The following is a 20005-nucleotide window of genomic DNA, read 5'->3' on the forward strand; positions in this document are numbered from 1 at the left end:
AATATAAAAAAAAAAAAAAAAGTAGATAGAGGGATAATGAAAAGAAAAAGAAAAAATAAAAAGGGAAAAAACCAAAATGAATGTAATAGCCAAAAAAAAAAATAATAATAAAAAAATAATATTATTTTATTTAAGAAGATATATAATAATAAATTAATAAAAAAAATAAAAATAAAAACAATTCTTCTATGCTTCTCTCTTACTATTGTCCATCTCCAATGATTTGATCCCAACCCATCCTCCTTCCTCAACCCACACACAATATCACATTTCCGTGTCAGATTTGAGAGGAAGTAAAATGGTTTTCAACCGAAATAGAATTCAATTTTATTTTGGAGAGAGATTTTGGTATGTTATTACTGTAAATCTTATCCAAGATTTATTTTTTCTTTCATATTTATGTTAATCGGATCTTCTTTATTTTATCCAATATTTTACGTAAGATCTTATTCTCCTATCCAATTAATTAGATTTTTTTTTTGTTACCCTTTTAAGTTATTGGAAATAAGGTTAGAATTAATAAAACTTTAGTTGACAATTCTATATATCTGTAAGATAGTAGCCAATTTTGGAAGTAATAATCCATAAACCAGACTAATAATATCTGTTTAACAAATGAAAATAAATGGAGGGAAAAGTAATATCTGTTTAGAGAATAAAAATAATTATAGAGATGAAAAGGAAAAAGGAGATTGAGGAAAGATTTCGTAAACAAAATTTAAAAATAAAACTTTAAATGTTAGAGAACAAGAAACTCCATTAAATTTTGTCCTATAACAATACATTCCCGTAGAATATAAGAGAGGTAGTGAAAATAACATTATTTATATATATATATATATATATATATATAATTTCAAGACTCTTTTGCAAGTCTCTAATACTCACCTGAAGTCCTAACACATGGACAATTGTAAATTGAGAAAATTAAAATGAAATTGATGACATGGTTCATATTGTTTTATATGGATACAAAGGACTTGAACTTTCTTAAGGATAAATGAGTGACACCAGCCTAAGCTAATCAGGTAATTGGCCTTACTATCAGCATGGTTATATTTGATGTTGACACGTGCCCCGTGGTTCTGCACGTGTCATATATATATTGATATTTGTGAATTGTTCGTGGATCGATATGCTTCTTATATGTTATGTATATGTTATTAATATGTGAATTGTATGATAATAATTACGGTACGATGTGTTCAATGATATGTTTGAGATAGGATATGAGAATGATGCACAAAACGAAATATACCGATAGGAGTAAGATACGTTCATGAAACGACTCTAAATATATAGAAATTTAAGGTTGACAAAAGTAAAAAAAAATAGAATGGAAGCTGCAAGACAAAATAAAGAATGAGGGTAATATTTTGTTTACGATATCTAGAAAATAGATAATATCTCATAGTCTTCATTCATTTAGTATGACATATATCTATTCAATACGGGAAATTTGTCATATCCATATATTATTTATAAATGCTGAGGAAAAATAGTTACTTAAATATATTTTATTTATTGAATTTTCGCTTTAGTAATACAAATTCGAATTTACAAATTTATTAGACCATTTTTAAATTTAATGACTCATCAATATAAAATTAAAAATTATGTAATAATCATTTTTAAAGTCCAAACAGACATATTAGACACAAAATTAAAAGTTAATTAAATTCGTTAAAATTTTTTTAAAATATGAAATGTTATTTATTTTTAATTTATTTATTTATACAATGAGTAGGTGTGTAAGTAAGGTTGATAATGATTTTGGAATTTCTTTGTTAATAAATAGAAAAAATTAGTGACATATTTGAACGTGACATATTTATACATATTTGTCAGTGACTAAATAGAATTTCATGTAATTATCATTTAATGTCGTTATGTCCGGTAGCTGATATCTTCCAGAAGGATAAGAATCAAATTAATTTGGTTCAACGTAATAACTACGTTTGTCACAGTAGTCACATAATCATTCCTTTTTTTAATGATTATCATTATTATTATTATTATTATTTATCAAATTAGATAAAGACTATGGAAAGGTAAGAAATTAATTTTCATTTTTTTTTTCTTTTTCTTTTTATTATTCCTCTATCTACTTTTTTTTATTTTTATTTTTATTTTTATTTTTATTTTTATATTTCTCAACTTATTCCCAATTTTTATTCTTGTTTTCTTTTTTTAATGACTTTTTTTTTTGTTGGTATTTTTCTATTATTTGTGTTTTCTCTTTCTTCAATTATTTGGGGTAGTTTTATGGTTTTCTATTCGTTATCTTTTTATCAAACATTTTTAAATGGTTCATAAATGGATGGGGAGAAAAAAGAACTATAATACATTAAAATAATTGAAATAAGTGAGATAAATTAATTATATTTAATTTTTAAAATATAATATTTATAATTAATTCTTCTATTTTATTAGTATATATTTCCGTCCAAAATAATTATCGATATGGATTATTGACTAATTTAAAATTTTAAAATTTAAGTCATATCAATACTAATATACTTTTTTTTATAAATAAAATTAAAATTTAACTGATTTTATTTATTTAATAAAAGTAAACTAACAAAAAAAAAAATCAATTATTTGAAATTAATTAATATAATAAAATTATAATAGCATTTTCATATAAACATAATAAATTATCTTATTATCCACTATTTTAATTTTAGACATCTTAAACTAATTTGAATTAGGACACTTTTTAGGTCTTTGACTGACATTTTTATACGTCACTTATCACTATTCTACCTACCATATCCATGTTTTTTCTTTAAAATAATTTTATTTTAAATTAAAATACATGAACATGAAAATTCAAATTTTTGATCTTTTAGTTCCGTGCATATTATATACTTATGATACGACGCAAACTCTAAAAGAAAAAAAAAAATCTGTATAGCATCTATAAATAAAATTAAAAAAATTATGATATGTTTTTTAGTTTGATTATTAAAAATAAAAAGATTTGAATGGAGAGGGTGAAGGGGTAGGTGAGTGTGAGGTGAGGAATAAAATTGGTGTTCTGAAATGAAATTAAAAGTGAGGTGAAATGGAAGAAAGAAGGTGGAATCTTGAAGGCTGTTTCCTCGTTGCTCCACGTCGGAAAATAATAAAACACAAAACAAATTTTGAAATGGTCACCAATTGCACCTTCCTCTCTCTTCATCTCTCAACTACAAAATACTTTAAATTTTGGTCCAAATTCCCATTGTTTTCGTACGTAATCTAAGCAAATACCACCTTCTTATCCTAATATTCTATCCAAATACCTCCAACAGCAATCAAACAACAAGTCAACTATCTAAAATTTGGATTGTCTATAGCTTTATGTTACATTTTTATTTAGAAAATGGCTAAGAAAAACTAATGTTACAAGCTAAAAAGTTGAGTATTGAAATTATAGTAATTCAATTCCCCCAAGAGGCAATTGAAGATTCAAAATCCTGATGTTCTTCCAATTCATACCCATTTTGGGAGCTCATCATCATCATCTTCTTCTTCCACTTCATACCCATTTCACACACTGCTTTGGATGAACACCCATCTTCCCCCATAGCTCTTTCCGCTGCATTTTTCAGATTCTTCATTTTCCCTCGAATCCTTTTCCCCTCTTCGCCTTCCATTAACGACTTTACCACTTCTGCAATCTCCTCCTTCTCCACAATCCCACTTCCCTCCTTCTTCTTCGGCCTCAAAGCAACTTTAATGTCCTCTGTCAGCATATGGGCGTTCATCCTCTGTTCTGCATACAGCGGCCAAGCAATCAGAGGAACCCCATTCACCACGCCTTCCAGCGTCGAGTTCCACCCACAGTGGCTCAAGAACCCCCCGGTGGACTCATGCCTCAGCACCTCAACCTGTGGCGCCCACGATGACACCACCATTCCCCTGTTTTTCGTCCTCTCCATAAACCCCTCCGGCAAGAAGCTCGACGCTTCGTTCTCGTTCTCGTCGCTAAAAAACGTTGCATTAGCCGCCTCGTTGTTTGGCTTTCTTACCACCCATAGAAATCTCTGCTCGCTCATTTCCAATCCCAACGCCAATTCCTTGATTTGAGCACTCGACAGAGTCCCACCGCTCCCAAATGACACGAACAGAACCGACCCATTTGGTTGTTCATCAAGCCATTTCAAACACTCCGCTCTCTTTCCGTTTTCACTGCAATCGTTTCTCACCAGCGGACCCACTGGATAAACAGGGGGCTTCCCTGCTTCCTCCTTTAGCAGAGCTTTCATAGCTTCCGGCTCCAATTCCGGGAAGCTGTTAAGAAAAATAGCATCGGCCAATCTATACCTCTTACAGTTATGGAGTAATAGCTTGTACGCATCATCCTCCCTATCTTGAGCCGGTTCCAAGAGATCTTCCCCATGAATCGGAATACACCCAGGAATCGGAATCAGCTCGGGATGGTCCCTGAACTCGCCGGAGACGATTTGGTCGAGGCTGGGCAATTGAAAGGCGAAGGAAAGGGACTGTTGAGATATGATTCAAAGTATTCAAAATGAAGATATGATTTAGGGTAGTTAGATATGATTCAAATATTCAAACTACCAAGATTTTAGGAGATTGTTAATAGATTTGAGTTTATCTAGATTTCTATGATTTACTATTTCTGGTCCAGTGTATTAGCTATAAATACTGAAATTGTGTAACTCTGTAGGCATCAAGTCAGTAGACATTAATAAAGCACTGCAGCTTCTATCTATTCTCATCTATTCCTATCTCTTTCACTATCCCTCTTTCCAACAATTGTGGTATCAGAGCCAAGTTCGTTCGACACGAGGGCGAGTGATTATTTTCTTTCACAAAACAAAAATGGCAGTAGCTGGTTTTTCTTCCTCTGCACCGTTGTTACCAATCTTTAATGGTGAGAAATATGAGTGGTGGAGCATCAAGATGAAGACCTTGCTCAGATCGCAGGAGCTATGGGACTTGGTGGAGCACGGGTTTGCTGATGTATTAGAACCCACAATAGAAGAAAAGGAGAGACTGAGAGAAACCAAGAAAAACGATGCCAAGGCTCTATTCATTATTCAACAAGCAGTTCATGAGACTATTTTTTCACGAATTGCAGCAGCAACCACATCAAAGCAGGCATGGTCAATTCTACAGAAGGAGTTTCTAGGAGACTCAAAGGTCATGACAGTGAAATTGCAATCTCTAAGACGTGATTTTGAAACTCTACTCATGACGAATGGCGAATCAATTGCTGATTTTTTGTCAAGATCAATGGCAATAGTCAGTCAGATGCGTACCTATGGAGAGAAAATTTCAAACGAAACAATTGTTGCAAAGGTGTTGAGAAGCTTGACTCCAAAGTTTGACCATGTGGTGGCCGCCATAGAAGAAGCTAAGGATCTATCCATACTCTCCGTTGATGAACTGATGGGCTCGCTTCAGGCTCATGAGGCAAGAATCAGTAGAGCATCAGAAAGAAACGAAGAAAAGGCACTACAAGTGAAGGAGACAACCAATAACGAAAGAGAAAATATTCATTTAGCAGGTAGAAGTCGTGGAAGAGGAGGATTTCGCAACTTCCATGGTGGTCATGATAACAGTTGGAGAAGTGGTGGACAGAGACAATTCAATGAACAAAGGAATGTCATACAATGTTACCATTGTAGAAGGTATGGTCACACAAAATCTGATTGTTGGTATAAAAATCAACAAATGAATTTTGCAGCAGAGAATGAAGAAGAAGAAGATAAGTTGTTTGTGGCGTGCATGGATACTAATCCGGAAAAAGGTAGCTTATGGTTTGTTGATAGCGGATGCTCGAACCATATGACAGGCACCAAATCCTTATTCAAAGAGCTTGATGAGACGCAAAAGATTAAGGTGCAACTTGGAAATACAAAAGAGATGCAAGTTGAAGGAAAAGGTACAGTGAAAGTCGAAACCAGTCACGGTAAGATAAAACAATTAGATAATGTTCAATTTGTACCTGATTTAGGGTACAATTTATTGAGTGTTGGACAATTGATGACCAGAGGACACTCAGTTCTATTTGATGATAACACATGTGTCATCACAGATAAGAAATCAGGCCATAAAGTTGAAATTGCCATGACTTCAAATAAGATGTTTCCACTTGATGTTTCTAACATGGAGGATTTTGCTCTTACTGCTAGCATGAAAGATGATTCAACATTATGGCATCTCAGATATGGACATCTTCATATGAACGGCCTGAAAATACTCAGGGATAAAGGTATGGTTTTCGGATTACCAAAAATTGACTCAACTAATTTATGTGAAGGATGCATTTATGGCAAGCAGACTAGGAAGTCCTTTCCTGTTGGAAAAGCTAAAAGAGCTTCACATTATCTAGAACTAATTCATGCTGATTTATGTGGGCCAATGCAAACGAAGTCCTTGGGTGGAAGTATATACTTTTTACTATTCGTTGATGACTATAGTCGCATGAGCTGGGTTTACTTCCTACAACATAAGTCAGAAACTTTTCAGAAGTTCCAGATTTTTAAAGCTATGGTAGAGAACCAAAGTGGCTGTCACATTAAAGTTCTTCGCACAGACAGAGGTGGCGAGTTCATATCTAAAGATTTCAATCTCTTTTGTGAAGAAGAGGGCATCCAAAGGGAATTAACAGCTCCCTACACTCCAGAACAGAATGGAATCGCTGAACGAAAAAATCAAACTATTGTGGAGATGGCAAGAAGTATGTTACAAGCAAGGAGACTTCCAAACCAATTTTGGGCCGAAGCCGTAGCAACATCTGTTTATCTATTAAACATCTCACCAACAAAGGCGGTTATGAATCGAACTCCTTATGAAGCATGGCATGGAAGGAAACCATCTGTAAGTCATTTACGAATCTTTGGTTGTGTTGCTTATGCTTTGAAACATCCTCAAACTCGTCAAAAGCTTGATGAAAAATCTGAAAAATGCATTTTCATTGGCTATTGTACTCAATCAAAGGCATATAAACTATACAACCCCATTAGTGAAAAGATTTTAGTTAGAAGGGATGTAATATTTAATGAAAACGTGAGTTGGGATTGGATTAAAGAACAGGAGCAGCAAAAGATTACAGTTGAAGTTTCCCCAAATGAAGAGACAAGGGTCAACTCCAGTGCACCTCCCAGTGCATCCACTGCAACACAAAGTGTGTCAAATTCATCATCTTCAGAATCATTGAACAACAATTCCTCTCTTGAAGAACTTTCAGATGAGACACCTCCAAGGAAGTATAAATCTTTAGCTGACATATATGCATCATGTCAGTTTGCTCTTACTATTTCAGACCCTATCAATTATGAAGAAGCAACTGAAAAAGAAGACAAAGAAACAAAGGTATACAAGCTGAGACAGACAATGTACGGGTTAAAGCAGACACACTTACAAAGGCCTTGTCAGAAGAAAAGCTCTGTACTTACATCTGCAACTTTGAATCATGGGGGAGTGTTGAGATATGATTCAAAGTATTCAAAATGAAGATATGATTTAGGGTAGTTAGATATGATTCAAATATTCAAACTACCAAGATTTTAGGAGATTGTTAATAGATTTGAGTTTATCTAGATTTCTATGATTTACTATTTCTGGTCCAGTGTATTAGCTATAAATACTGGAATTGTGTAACTCTGTAGGCATCAAGTCAGTAGACATTAATAAAGCACTGCAGCTTCTATCTATTCTCATCTATTCCTATCTCTTTCACTATCCCTCTTTCCAACAGGGACATGGCGGAGGGAGGGAAGAAAAGGTAGCGAGGGACGTTGAATTCGATGGCGACATCGAAGGCGTCAGTACTGAAGTGGTCGACGATAAGGCCAACAAGATGGGTTTTCCCGATGAGGGATTTGAAGAGGTCGCGAATGAACGGAAGAGAGCGAGTTACAGAGAGAGCGATGATGGTTTCAATTTTGGTGTGTTTGGGGAGATCGTAGAAGGAGACGAGCGGGAGGAAGAGAGGTTGGATGGTGGAAGGGAGGTTGGTGAAGAGAGCTTTTTGTGTTTTGGTCGGAGGGGCGTCGGAGGGAATGGCGACGGTGACGGATAAGGCGTGGAGAGAGACAAGGCGTTTGGCGAACTGGAGGAGGGGAATTAGATGGCCAATTCCTGGACTTGGCACCATAACAATATGGGATTGGGAAGGTTTGTGCAGAGCTCCCATGGCGGTGGAAATGGAGAAAGGCAGAGATGGGAATGCAGAGTGAAGCATGCAGCTCTTGATTTATTGAAAAAGAAACAGAGGGGATGGCCCACTTGTAGGGATGACAAATATGTGCATGAACTATATAATTTGGTTAAGTATATGGTAAGGGTCTTAAACATTTTAATTGAGTACTTTTATCGTCATGTATCTCACATTGGGAAATGGAGCCTATGCCTATGTACGGTAAATACATAGGGTATATATTTTTTAAAGATGTATATCGTAGATATTTAGTAAAGATTTGGTAGAGATATATTTAGTGAATTAAATCGGTTATAGTTAGGTAATGTTCTCTATTGTTTGTTGGTTTACATGTGCAAAGTCATGAATAAAAGGTTTTGCTAATATTTCTCTTTGAATTTTCTCTCTGTTCTCTGTGTTCATCTTGATTGAGTATGTCCGTTGATGTGTGATCTTAACAACTGGTATCAAAGTTAGGCGAAATTCACCCTGATGTGTGAAGATGAAAATTTCAAAGATTTGAATTGAAAAGTTTGATAGATGCAGATTGAAGATTATCTGTACCAGAAAGATCTTCACGAACCCCTATTGGGGGTGAAGCTGGATACTATGACCACGGAATAGTGGAAGCTCAAGGATTGTCATGCCTTAGGGTTGATCCGATTGACGCTGTCCAGAAATGTGGCGTTCAACATCATCAAGGAGAAAACGACGTCAGACCTATTGAAGGCGTTGTCGAATATGTACAAAAAACTGTCGGCTATGAACAAGGTGTATTTGATACAGAGGCTGTTCATTCTACAAATGTCTGAAGGAGGATCTGTTGCTAATCATATAAATGAATTCAATATGATTGTAAGTCAACTGAGTTCGGTAGAAATTAATTTCGTGGATGAAATTAAAGCATTGATTTTGATGTCATCTTTACCCGAGTTGTAGGATACTGTTGTTGGAAGTTCCTGAGGATCTGATAAACTGAAATTTGATGAAATTCGAGATGTAGTTCTCGATGAAAGTATTCGCAAACAGGAAATTGGAGATTCATCAAGCAATGCTCTCAGTGTTGATCGAAGGGGAAGAAGTAAATCAAAGAGTCAAACAAACATGAGCGATCAAAATCAAAGAACCGGGGAAAATCTCCAAACAAACCAAAAAGTGTTGGAGTTGTGGAGAAAAAGGTCACTTTCGGACAGATTATACAAGATCAAAGAGGAAGCAGAATCACAAATCAGAGGACGACGATGATTTTATACATTCAACAGAAGACATTGGGGTCCTTTAATCCTCAACGTGGATAGTTCGACTAAATCTTGGGTTTTGGATTTAGGTACATCTTTTCATTCTTCTCCAAATAAAAAGCTATTTCGAAATTTGAAGTCTGAAAATTCCGAGAATGTGTATCTTACCAACAACTAAGGTTTGGAGATTGAAGGAAAATGAGATGTCTACATAAAAACTCTAGTAGGAAATCAATGGACATTAAAGGATGCCAGATATATTCCTGGTCTCAAGAAAAACTTAATCTCTATTTGGTCAGTTGGATAGCACAGGTTATAAAACAGAGTTTGGGAAGAGTTCGTGGAATATTGTGAAGGGTGTTATGGTGGTAGCTCGTGACACAAAATCTGGAACCCTATACACCACTACAAGGTGTATGAACATATATGCTGTTGTTGAGAGTGCTTTAAATTCAAGTTTATGGCATAATAGACTGAACATATGAGCGTTAAAGAAATAAAGATGTTGGCTGCGGAAGGAGTTTTGGAAGGTCTAAAATCTGTTGATATGAGTCCTTGTGAGAACTGCGTTATGAGCAAACAGAAACGAGTTAGCTTCACAAAGACTACCAGAGAATTGAAGAAAGGTTCCGGGACAATGAAGCAAGTGGGAGTTGAGGTTGAGTTGTAGAACAATTCACAGATTGATGTTGCAGATACTCAATGAACTTCTGAGACTATTGCTGAAGAACCAGACGTGGAGCAAGTAAGTTCCAGGACAACGAAGCAAGTGGGAGTTGAGGTTGAGTTGCTGAAATATTCACCTAGTGATGTTGTAGCAGATACTCAAGAAACTTTTGAGACTGTTACTGAGTAGAACCAAAGGTGAAGCAAGTGGGAGTTGAGGTCGAGTTTCTGAAAGATTCACCTAGTGATGTTGTAGCGGATACTCAAGAAACTTCTGTGACTGTTGCTGAGGAACCAGAAGCAGAGCAAGTGACACCTGAGCAGGTGTTGAAAAGATCATCCACAGCTATCAGAGTACCAGATAGGTGTATATCTTCTTTACACTATCGGTTGGTGACTGATGAAGGGGAACGAGAACCCCTTGATGAGGCCCTATAGTTGGAGGATACAACCAAGTGGGAGCAAGCCATGGATGATGGGATATCTAGGCTTCAGAAATGCGTTGCTCTTTCATCTGCAGAGGCTGAGTACGTGGCAATAGCTGAAACTAGAAAGGAGATGATATGGATGACAGGCTATCTAGAAGAATTAGACAAGAAGCAGCGCGAGAAGATTCTTCAGGTAGATAGTTAGAGTGTCATTGAGTTGGTGAGGAACCCGGTTTATCATTCAAAGATAAAACACAGAAGACGATATCATTTCACTTAGAGCTTAGTGGAAAATGGTGATGTGTTTGGAGGAGATAGATGGTGCAAAGAATCCAGCAAACATGTTGACAAAATGTGTTGATGTTGGAACATTGAGGTCGTGCAAAACCTCAATTGATATGGTGCAAGATTGATAATGAAATTCTTGGTTGACTGAATCAGTCTCCAGGTAGGAGATTGTTGGGATATGGAGCATGATGCCTATCTATGTAGAAATACATATGATAGATATTTGTAAAGATATGATAGAAATATATACGATAGATATCAAGATGTACTTTCTTCCTTCTTTGTATTCTCTATTGGTATACATACCTGGAGTTATCAAATGTACTTGGTGTACATACCTGTAGTCGTTAATAAAATCTTTAGCCAATATTCCTCTTTGACTTTTCTCTCTCATGTTCTTTGTGTTCCTCTTAATTGAGTATGTGCGTTGTTGTGCGATCTTAACAATTAATTTGTTGTGTTGTCGTCAAAATGGACAAATATCATACTATTGTGAAGGGTAGTTGTTTCCAACATGGTATCAGAGTTATGCGCTTAACTTAGTCATGTCAATAAAATCTTGAAGTATCGAACAAAGAAGTTGTGAGGCTCAAAGTGTAGATAAAGTGTACTTTGTTCGAGTGTTTGAAGTTGAAGGAGACCTTATGGGAGACTGTACGATCGGGAGGAGAGAATGATTGAGAATTATTTTGAATATTCCATCACACCATTTTCACTTGTATAAGGATCTGATATCAAATTCCACTCTCCCTCTTAATCATTTCTTCAATTTTATCACTTCACTTTATGTTCTTAAGGCTAATTATGAGTGCCCTTTTGATCAAAATGCAAGTGAAATGCTTGGAAATAAACCCTCATAGATCAAAGTTGAAGCTCTACTTGCCATCAATCTATCTATCATTATGGTTTTGAAGTAAACTAAACTTGAATTTGGTACTAACCCAACCTTTTTCATTACATAAGTTTTGAGGTCAATGTTGAGACTCACTAAATAACTACAATTTCATTGACTTCCAATAACAAAAACAAAGCAAAGCAAAGCAAAGCAGCATACTTTTGGGTCACCATATCTCCCTGATATAAACTCGGTTATCATGGCGGCGATGGCGTAGGAGACGTCGGAGGCCTGAAATCTGGATACTGCAACCAGAGATACAACAAGGAGAAGAATTAGAGGCTGTTTTTATCATGAATGTCACTGACAGTCAACAAAAACATGATCAAATTTCAAGTTTGGGTGTTAAAAAACATGGCTTGTTGTACTGTTTTTTAAGATTCAATCCACAACTAGGAGAAGATCAGATATAATCATGGAATTGAGAATTACAGAAGGATATGGAGAAAGCGGCCTCGAGATTGCGGGCGATGATTCTGCTTTTACTTCTTGTTTCATCTCCACCGGACTTATCTCAGGAGCAGCCTCTGCAACAGCTTCTGCTTTGTGTAGAGGGGCAGCTTCAGCTGAGTCTGCTGGTGCAGGAAGTGCCTTGCTCGTAGCAGGTAATGGTAATAGAGCCTTTCCAATATCCTGCAATTCATAAAAAGTTTTGATTCGAGAACTGATGAGACTATGAGATTCATAGAAAGTATGCAGATTCAACAGAATGTATGAGTACCTTCAAGTCGTCAACCAGTCCTTGTGGGGCAACCTTGGTGTTTAAGAGCTCATCGAGTTCTTGTATTGTTTTCTTCCGATCCTATGGCCAATTGATTGAGGTCAAGCACAATTCAGTATCCAATCCCAGTGTCAACATAATTAAATGACAATGCGGAATAAGAAACAAGTTCCAACAAGAGGCAGGTAATAAGTAAATGATCATGGAAAATTATTATTGAGATCCCACATTGGTCGAAGAGAAGAACGAAGTATTTCTTATAAAAGTGTCGAAATATCTCCCTAGTAGACGCGTGTTAAAACTGTGAGGCTGACGGTGATACATAACGGGCCAAGGTGGACAATATATACAAGCAGTGGGCTTGGGCTGTTACAAATTGTATCAGAAGCCAGACACTGTGCGACGTTTTAGCGAGGACACTAGGTGGATTGTGAGATCCCACATTGGTTGGAGAGGGGAACGAAGCATTCCTTATAAGAAAATGGAAATCTCTCCCTAATAGACACGTTTTAAAATTGTGAGGCTGACGGGATATGTAACGGGCCAAAGCGGACAATATCTACTAGCAGTGGGCTTAAGCGGTTACAAATGGTATCAGCGCTAGTGAGGATGCTAGACCCCAATGAGGTGGATTGTGAGATCCCACATTGGTTGGGGAGAGGAACGAATTCGACATTAATGTTAATGAACAAATCTAGGATGCACACATCCAACTCACCTCAGCGTATAGGAGTTTCTTGCTCACAAACTGAATAATTGCAGCTGAACCCAGAATCTCAAGAACCGTTTCCATCTGTTGAAAAACGTGATCTAAGACATTATTATCAATTCTCTTTTAACCGTGTCATAGCCAAAGGATAGGGGGCTACCTCAGTAAAAGCCACTAAACCAATTGCAGTAGCTGCTACAGCAAAAGCAGCAGCAACAGCAGGAAAATCTTCAGAATCCTCCTACATTTAAATTTCAACCAAGAATCTAATCAAATCATCTTTAGCCAACAAAACCCATCAGAAAGTTAACGAAAAAAGGAACAACTTTTGAGCAAAGAACATTGACAAGTTATGAAATTTAGGTACTAAAACAATCATGTTTTTCATTGTAACCATTCATATGTAGAAAAATGGATTGAAATAGAGATGCGTACTCCAAGTGCACCAGCAATGGCATCTGTTAGACTGCCAATACTCAAAGGTGACTTTGGTGTTAACCAAGGAAGACCACTATTCTGCACAACACACAGATTCAAGTCAAAACCTCCTAAAATATACTGAAAGAAATCCTTGAAATGCAAATACACAAAGAAGAGTAGTGATAACCGTCCATCCTCGAGGTCCTTCGACACCGTCTTTAATGGCGAAAGCAGCTTTGAATCCATTGACAGTGACCAACTCTGCAACAAGTTCTGAGTTCCCATCATATCTGTCTTGCAACAAAATTTATATCATTTTCAAACAAAACATGCTTACATTAGCTAAAAATAGTTCATTCGTATAGATTCTTGCTTTACTTTCTCAACTAAGTTAACAATGATGAACAAGAATGTTATGAATCATGCAAAGTCTTACTTGTCTAAGATGAACAACGTGGTGTTTTGTGGCTCCTTGAACTTCAAAGCAAGCTTCTTCAACAAACCAGGCTTATCTTCACCTTTGTAAGGAATGGACACAGGCTTTTTGCCCAACTTTTGAATATCAGGGCTACCCACTTTCCTAAGTTCAACCGGCGCTCTAATATCAAGTAGCTGAGTATTAGCATCATCGCCCAATTTCGCATAAGCAATTTTGGCGGATTCAACACCCCATGGCTTAGATTTCCCAGTAAAAAGAGAGAAGAACAACGGGAGTGCCAAAATGGCAGCACCACCAACAACGATTCCAGGATTCTCTGTCCCAAAATTTATAATCCCATCAAGAACCCCATTTAAATACAAGTCCCCAGATGAAGAAGTGCTCACAGATTGTTGGAGAGCTTCCTCGTACGTAATAGCACCCGCAACCCCAGCATTAAGCACTGAAGATAGCAGCACTAGACTTCCATGAAAGGTTCTTGATGACGAAATCCCTTGTGGGGTTGGTGAAATTGTGGTAAACCCAGCAGCATTTGGCGATTTGGAGGAGGAAGGAGATGGGAGAAAGGGGATTTTCCTGGTTTCTCGTTTTCTTTCGGAAAGAACAGCCAAAGGGCTCAAACTTGCTGCATTGAGGGCCTCCATGGCATAATTCTGAGCTGCAAAAACAGAATCTGTAGCTCAAAAAATTGATGAAAAGGGTTCAACAACCATAACAAGTGAAGGGTTTATGCCAAATTGGTTTCGTTTGGTGGGGATATGGTTGAATGGAGGGCAAGGCGTGAAGAGAGATGTCATGTAATTGGGCTCTTTTTTTTTTCTTCCGACAACAGAGTGCTGAGTGGAAATCTGGAGCCAATGGGGAGATGACATGTAGCAGGATGAATTGTGGTAGCTTGCGTTGGAGAGATGTGATTGTGTGGCTGAGAATTAGAGTAGAAAGGTATGAGCGTTTGGTTTAATCTCCATTGGAGCTTCTCTGTGAAGCACTTTCAGTACAGCAGTACTGCACAGGACGAAGTTATGTGGTGGGAATGGGAAGAAGAAGGAATGCACGTACAGAGTTTAGTACAATATTCAATTACAGTAATTGGTTGGTTATAAGATAAAAATGGATTAATTAACTTAATCAAGTGCGCTTAAAGATACAGTTGCTTGTTTGGCCTCATATTTTTCTTCTACTAAAACAGTCAAATTTCAAGAACAAGATGGAGGTTTTCATGTTTACTTTCTAAGGCTTTTAGGAGCTTTTTTGTATTCTTTATGATGTCGGAAAATCAAATGCTAGTTTGGGACATTAAATTGAGTTATGAAGTTCCGAGTTAATAAGTTGATATTTGGGACTCTGAGTTTTGAAGTCTGAATTTAATAAATATGTATTTTACGAATCTTGTCGTCACTACCCATGAAGAAGACATTTGAGCAAGTGGTGCATAATGAACGTCAGAAAGGAGCTAGAGAACGAAAGAAACATTGGTTGAAACTGGAGAGAGAAAGAAGAAAAGAAAAACGAAGAAATCAGGCGAAGAAGACGAACCCACAGGTCAGACTCGGATCGGTCAAATCAGATTGAAAGTTCATCGACTAAAAAAAAAAAAAAAAAGAATTAAGATGGCAAATATAATGAAGATCTTACTCCTAAAGAAAAAGGGTCCAACATAAGATTTTGGTCAACCACAGGCCCCTGATGAATCTGTTCATGATCCTATCTTAACTTACATTTGCTCGCTTAGCTCTTTAAGCATAGAACCAACCAATGTATAGTTTTGCATCAATCAGTCATAAACTAGTTAATGCCTCAAAAAGGGTGGAAAAGTGAACAAAACTTTATGGTGGTCTCCCAGAAGCAGGTACAGAAACGCTGCAAATTTGAGACTTATTACAGAAGATCAAAAAAGTAGTCCAAACCTTGTCCAATTTCCCATATCGAGATGCCCGTTCCCAATGATCGAGCTGCCTCAAGACGTGTGGAGATTGATTTCAGGGATGGATAAAAGACTGCGTGCTTGTTTTGATTGTTATCAGTGTACAAGATGAAATGTTCGGCACTGATCTCCTCCCACTGCACCAGAGGCTTGTACTTTCTTAAGACAGATAGATAATCATTTCCAGTGATAGCTCCCCCTCCTATTAATGCAGCAAAATAGAACTGTTGTTAGAAAAGGGACATTCTTGAACTAATGGGAATTCTTCTACAAACAAAACAATCTCCAGACGTCAAATAACGGTTCGTTTATGCTTCAGATAGATAAATGTTAGAAAAGGAATATAAAAGATAGAATGATTTGTACCTCCTGAAAGGCTGTAATCATAGCCATAGAAGTTGATTCCAAGAAAAATCTTGCCAGCCTCGAGTGGAAGAAGGCTGTTGCCCTTGGTGCCAAGTACTAGCCGTAACGCTGAACGAATCCAATTCATTGGAGCATTGGGGCCTGGGCTATGAGGACTGGAGTAATCATAGGTCATAAGCGAGAAACCATCCACAGCACCACTCAAGCTCTGCATATCTTCTGGCCCAAAATCCTGGTTTTCCAGTTTCTCGGAATGAGGTGGACCAATGACATACACCAGTTGTAACGGTTGCTTAGATCTCCAGCTATCACGCTCTGAGTGCAGGGCATTTCCAAGTTGCTTGATAAATTGCAGTGCCTGTAATAGGGAGTTAAACAGGTCCCTCAGTTATCCAATATCTGAAAGATGCATACACACATGCACTTTGACAGCCTCATCTCCAGGTAGACATCATTGAAAATATAAAGAAAAGGTTAGAAGACCAATGGTGGCCATCATAGCCACCTATGTAATTAGAAAGCTCTCGTGATTTGCAACAAGAAAGCCTAAGCGATCATGCGAACTAGCTCCAAACTTCTTTTGTTTTTATCTTTCTCAACTCCTCCAATTTTGGCCAATGGTGCCCATCATAACCACCTATGTAATTAAAAAGCTCCCATGATATGCAACAAGAAAGCCTAGGTAATCTGATTATGCTAACAAAATAGTTCCAATCTTCTTTTGCTTTTTTCTGTCTCTCTCTCTCTCGACTCGTCCAATTTTGGCATGCATAAAAAGAAGGGAAAAAGAAAAGGCAAAATGTTAGGAATCATGACTCTCCACAATGGTATGATATTGTCCACTTTGAGCATAAGCTCTCATGGCTTTGCTTTGGGCTTCCCCAAAAGGCCTCATACCAATGAAGATAGTATTCCTCACTTATAAACCCATGATCTTCCACTAACTTAACCAATGTGGGTCTCACTCCCAATAATCCTCAACACAAAACCCCTCATACTCCTCGTCAAAAAAATCCAAAATAGCAAAGAATAAGAAACTCATTTTGGGCTTGGAAAATCTCAGCAACTTAATCACAAGAAAACCATATTACAAGGTGCATTTAAGGAAACAGATGAAGGACAAAATCTCAAGCCCCATGTCCCTAAACTAAACTAATTTCTTGTTGAAAGAAGGACAAGCAATAAAACCAGAAGATAAAATGACACAGGTAAGCATAAAAGAAATAAGCATTTAATTAACCAAACAGATCCAAGAATAACATCTTGACAGATGTGACACGATGTAGGCCATTTATAAATAAATACATGTTTCGTATCTTATCCGGCAAGTGGTATGTCTTCAAAATAGGGAAGGAAACTGGTTACCGAATTCCTCAGGTCTGGGTCATTCAATATCCCATAAGCAGCCCACCTCGACCAGGATTCTAGCACAATACCATCATAGCCCATTTCCCTGGATAAAAGGGAAGAAAGATTGTGAGAGTTCTGCAATTGCAACATGTAAGCTAAACAAAATAGACTTTGGTTATGAAAGATACACACTTTTAAACCAAAATGATCTGACACATGAAATTGGGTTGTATCATAAATTTGTGAAAACAACCTTGACTCTGAAATTTATAAGCGCATCTAAGAGTCTGACTCTAAACATGGATTTGCATCTTTATGATATAAAAAAATCCAAAATCACATACAAAAGTCACGCAGACCATCTAGTGTATTCTTACTTGCATTCTGTAACAATTAGATCAATAGCTGTGTCCTGTAGCTTCTTCTTTCTAAGCAGATCTGTAGGAAGTGCTTCAACAACCACTCTAGGCAATACCTACTTCAGAATTACTGAAAGAATTAAATGACCCATCATCCGTCCAAGCTCAAATAAAATGATTTTAAGATTACTAGTCATGCATAAGAGGTACATTCAAAGGTGAGTCTTTAATCAAAGTTCCTTGAACAACCTGACATTTGTCAGAATTTCACAATCTGCCAAAGGCATTTCTCCTATGTGTTCTTTGATCCTACAGAATTCCAACAACCCTTCACAAAATATAGCATAAATCCAGGATTGATTAAATATAACATCCCATCCAAACCCACTGCTAACATATATTGTCCTCTTTGGACTTTCCCTCAAGGTGTTAAAACGCGTCTGCTAGGGAGAGGTTTTCACACCCTTGTAAGGAATGCTTCGTTCCCCTCTCCAACCAATCTGAGATCTCACAATCCGCCCCCAAGGTGTTAAAACGCGTCTGCTAGGGAGAGGTTTTCACACCCTTGTAAGGAATGCTTCGTTCCCCTCTCCAACCAATGTGGAATCTCACGTTAAAGCTTCTTCTAATGAATTTGTTTATGTTATATTGTGAGAACTCATATATTGCTTCGAGCGCTACTTGGACAATAAAATTATGCATCCTTCATCGTACCAGAGCATCTCCAGCCAGTCTTAGCTCTGAGATCCATCCTTGATCAGCATTGTGTCTTCCCTCCAACACTAAGCGGGAACCATGACTGTATCAGAACAAATGTAGAAGTATAACACAACTATTAGCAAAATGTAGAGGGAAGATGAACACAAGTACAAGAAAGTAGAAACAAAACAAAACTATAAGAACTAGCAAAGAATGTTGCTAATCGCTTTCATGTGTTTCTGTGTATAAGTACACAGCCAAAAAACGAGTAAAAAAAAATCATCATCATTTGTGTACCTCTTCAAATCATACCACACCGGTGATAAATGTGTAAATTTGGAGTTGAACTTTTTTGCTATATCATAGCCCTTGGAGTTCCTGCACAATTTAACATATGAACCTCGTCAAAATTTAAAGCTGATAGATTAAGAGTTTTTAAGATAGGAAAAAGAAAAGAAAAGGAAGGACTTTCCAGGCAGATACCACGGCGTAATATAAGCAAGCACAGGATAATCATAATGGCGAGAAGTATTTTCAGCGACGTTTGAGTGCTCCTGCACAAAATAGAAGCCCTTGACCACTGAATAACCTACTCGCAGAAACAAATTAAACGAACAACGCTATCCTCTGTCGGATAACTAGGCATATCAAAGAGAAAGTGAGGACTGCGCCGATCTCAGAAAGTAATAAATTAGTAAAACCTAGTGACTAAAGCATTTTACAGTATTTTCAAAGTAGCTGAAAATTCAAAGAGACAGAGAGGCATTTAGCAACTCCAATAATACATACAGCTAGAATTTCTTGATGGTGGATATCAGCCTTTACGAGGCCCCGTTCATATACAGATGCGCCAGAAAATCCCCCACTATTAGTGTATCTGTAATACAAGAGAGCGGAAATGGCGGGAGATATGACAAAGAAGACGACGAAGATGACGATAAGCCTCCGGTCAGAGGAGGAATCTCCGACGATTTCGTGCTTGTCGGAAGAGACATTTTGGGTTTTCCGGCGAATCGAGACAGCTTGGCGATCCCGCTTCTTGGCCATCGGGGACGACGAGCTACAGTTCTGTTGACCGAGTGAACCAGATCAGACCAAAACGGCTAAATTTATTTGGAATAAATCTTAAAATTGGTTTTTAATGCGTAATTTCCTTTTACTATATAAATTTTATTGAAAAAATGTAAATAAATATTAAAAACAAATATATATAATATAATATTCTACCTAACCTAATTTCTAAAAACATTTAAAAAAATTTATAATTTAAAAATCCTATTAAATATAAAATAATGGTTCATTGGCAAATGTAATTGTAAATAAAAAAAATATAAAAAAAAAACTA

The 20005-nt window shown here is 36.9% G+C and overlaps 3 protein-coding genes across 3 annotated transcripts; all 3 read right to left on the reverse strand.

The window, feature by feature from the left end:
* Nucleotides 1-3425: 3425 nt before the first annotated feature.
* On the reverse strand, nucleotides 3426-4697 carry LOC111453238 (hydroquinone glucosyltransferase-like). Its single transcript, XM_023094260.1, has 2 exons — nucleotides 4672-4697; nucleotides 3426-4461 (listed from the first exon to the last, which is right to left on the reverse strand). The coding sequence occupies exons 1-2, from the start codon at nucleotides 4695-4697 to the stop codon at nucleotides 3426-3428; spliced, it is 1062 nt and encodes a 353-aa protein (XP_022950028.1).
* Nucleotides 4698-11635: 6938 nt separating this feature from the next.
* Nucleotides 11636-14897, reverse strand: LOC111442748 (rhodanese-like domain-containing protein 4, chloroplastic). Its single transcript, XM_023080262.1, has 8 exons — nucleotides 13960-14897; nucleotides 13711-13813; nucleotides 13539-13619; nucleotides 13264-13344; nucleotides 13113-13187; nucleotides 12395-12475; nucleotides 12106-12306; nucleotides 11636-11918 (listed from the first exon to the last, which is right to left on the reverse strand). Exons 1-8 carry the CDS (start codon nucleotides 14604-14606, stop codon nucleotides 11871-11873), a joined length of 1317 nt encoding a protein of 438 aa, XP_022936030.1. The 5' UTR covers nucleotides 14607-14897; the 3' UTR covers nucleotides 11636-11870.
* Nucleotides 14898-15587: 690 nt separating this feature from the next.
* On the reverse strand, nucleotides 15588-19767 carry LOC111442759 (chitinase domain-containing protein 1-like). The gene is made up of 8 exons (XM_023080273.1): nucleotides 19450-19767; nucleotides 19144-19214; nucleotides 18958-19038; nucleotides 18676-18760; nucleotides 17980-18077; nucleotides 17618-17705; nucleotides 16253-16610; nucleotides 15588-16088 (listed from the first exon to the last, which is right to left on the reverse strand). Exons 1-8 carry the CDS (start codon nucleotides 19705-19707, stop codon nucleotides 15841-15843), a joined length of 1287 nt encoding a protein of 428 aa, XP_022936041.1. The 5' UTR covers nucleotides 19708-19767; the 3' UTR covers nucleotides 15588-15840.
* Nucleotides 19768-20005: the final 238 nt, after the last annotated feature.

The sequence above is a fragment of the Cucurbita moschata genome, unplaced genomic scaffold, assembly GCF_002738365.1.
Source record: "Cucurbita moschata cultivar Rifu unplaced genomic scaffold, Cmos_1.0 Cmo_Scf00001, whole genome shotgun sequence".
Lineage (NCBI taxonomy): Eukaryota > Viridiplantae > Streptophyta > Magnoliopsida > Cucurbitales > Cucurbitaceae > Cucurbita > Cucurbita moschata.

What these genes read in the sequence shown, in the direction of transcription:
- LOC111453238 (XM_023094260.1), bottom strand. Translation starts at nt 4,697, where the DNA reads ATGTCTACTGACTTGATGCCTACAGA. An exon ending in ACTGACTTGATGCCTACAGA is followed by an intron (nt 4,462 to 4,671) that starts GTTACACAATTT and finishes TCAATTGCCCAG; the next exon opens with CCTCGACCAAATCGTCTCCG.
- LOC111442748 (XM_023080262.1), bottom strand. Translation starts at nt 14,606, where the DNA reads ATGGAGGCCCTCAATGCAGCAAGTTTGAGCCCTTTGGCTGTTCTTTCC. An exon ending in ACGTTGTTCATCTTAGACAA is followed by an intron (nt 13,814 to 13,959) that starts GTAAGACTTTGC and finishes GTTGCAAGACAG; the next exon opens with ATATGATGGGAACTCAGAAC. An exon ending in CCATTGCTGGTGCACTTGGA is followed by an intron (nt 13,345 to 13,538) that starts GTACGCATCTCT and finishes ATTTAAATGTAG; the next exon opens with GAGGATTCTGAAGATTTTCC.
- LOC111442759 (XM_023080273.1), bottom strand. Translation starts at nt 19,707, where the DNA reads ATGGCCAAGAAGCGGGATCGCCAAGCTGTCTCGATTCGCCGGAAAACC. An exon ending in ACCATCAAGAAATTCTAGCT is followed by an intron (nt 19,215 to 19,449) that starts GTATGTATTATT and finishes TATTTTGTGCAG; the next exon opens with GAGCACTCAAACGTCGCTGA. An exon ending in CTTGCTTATATTACGCCGTG is followed by an intron (nt 19,039 to 19,143) that starts GTATCTGCCTGG and finishes TAAATTGTGCAG; the next exon opens with GAACTCCAAGGGCTATGATA.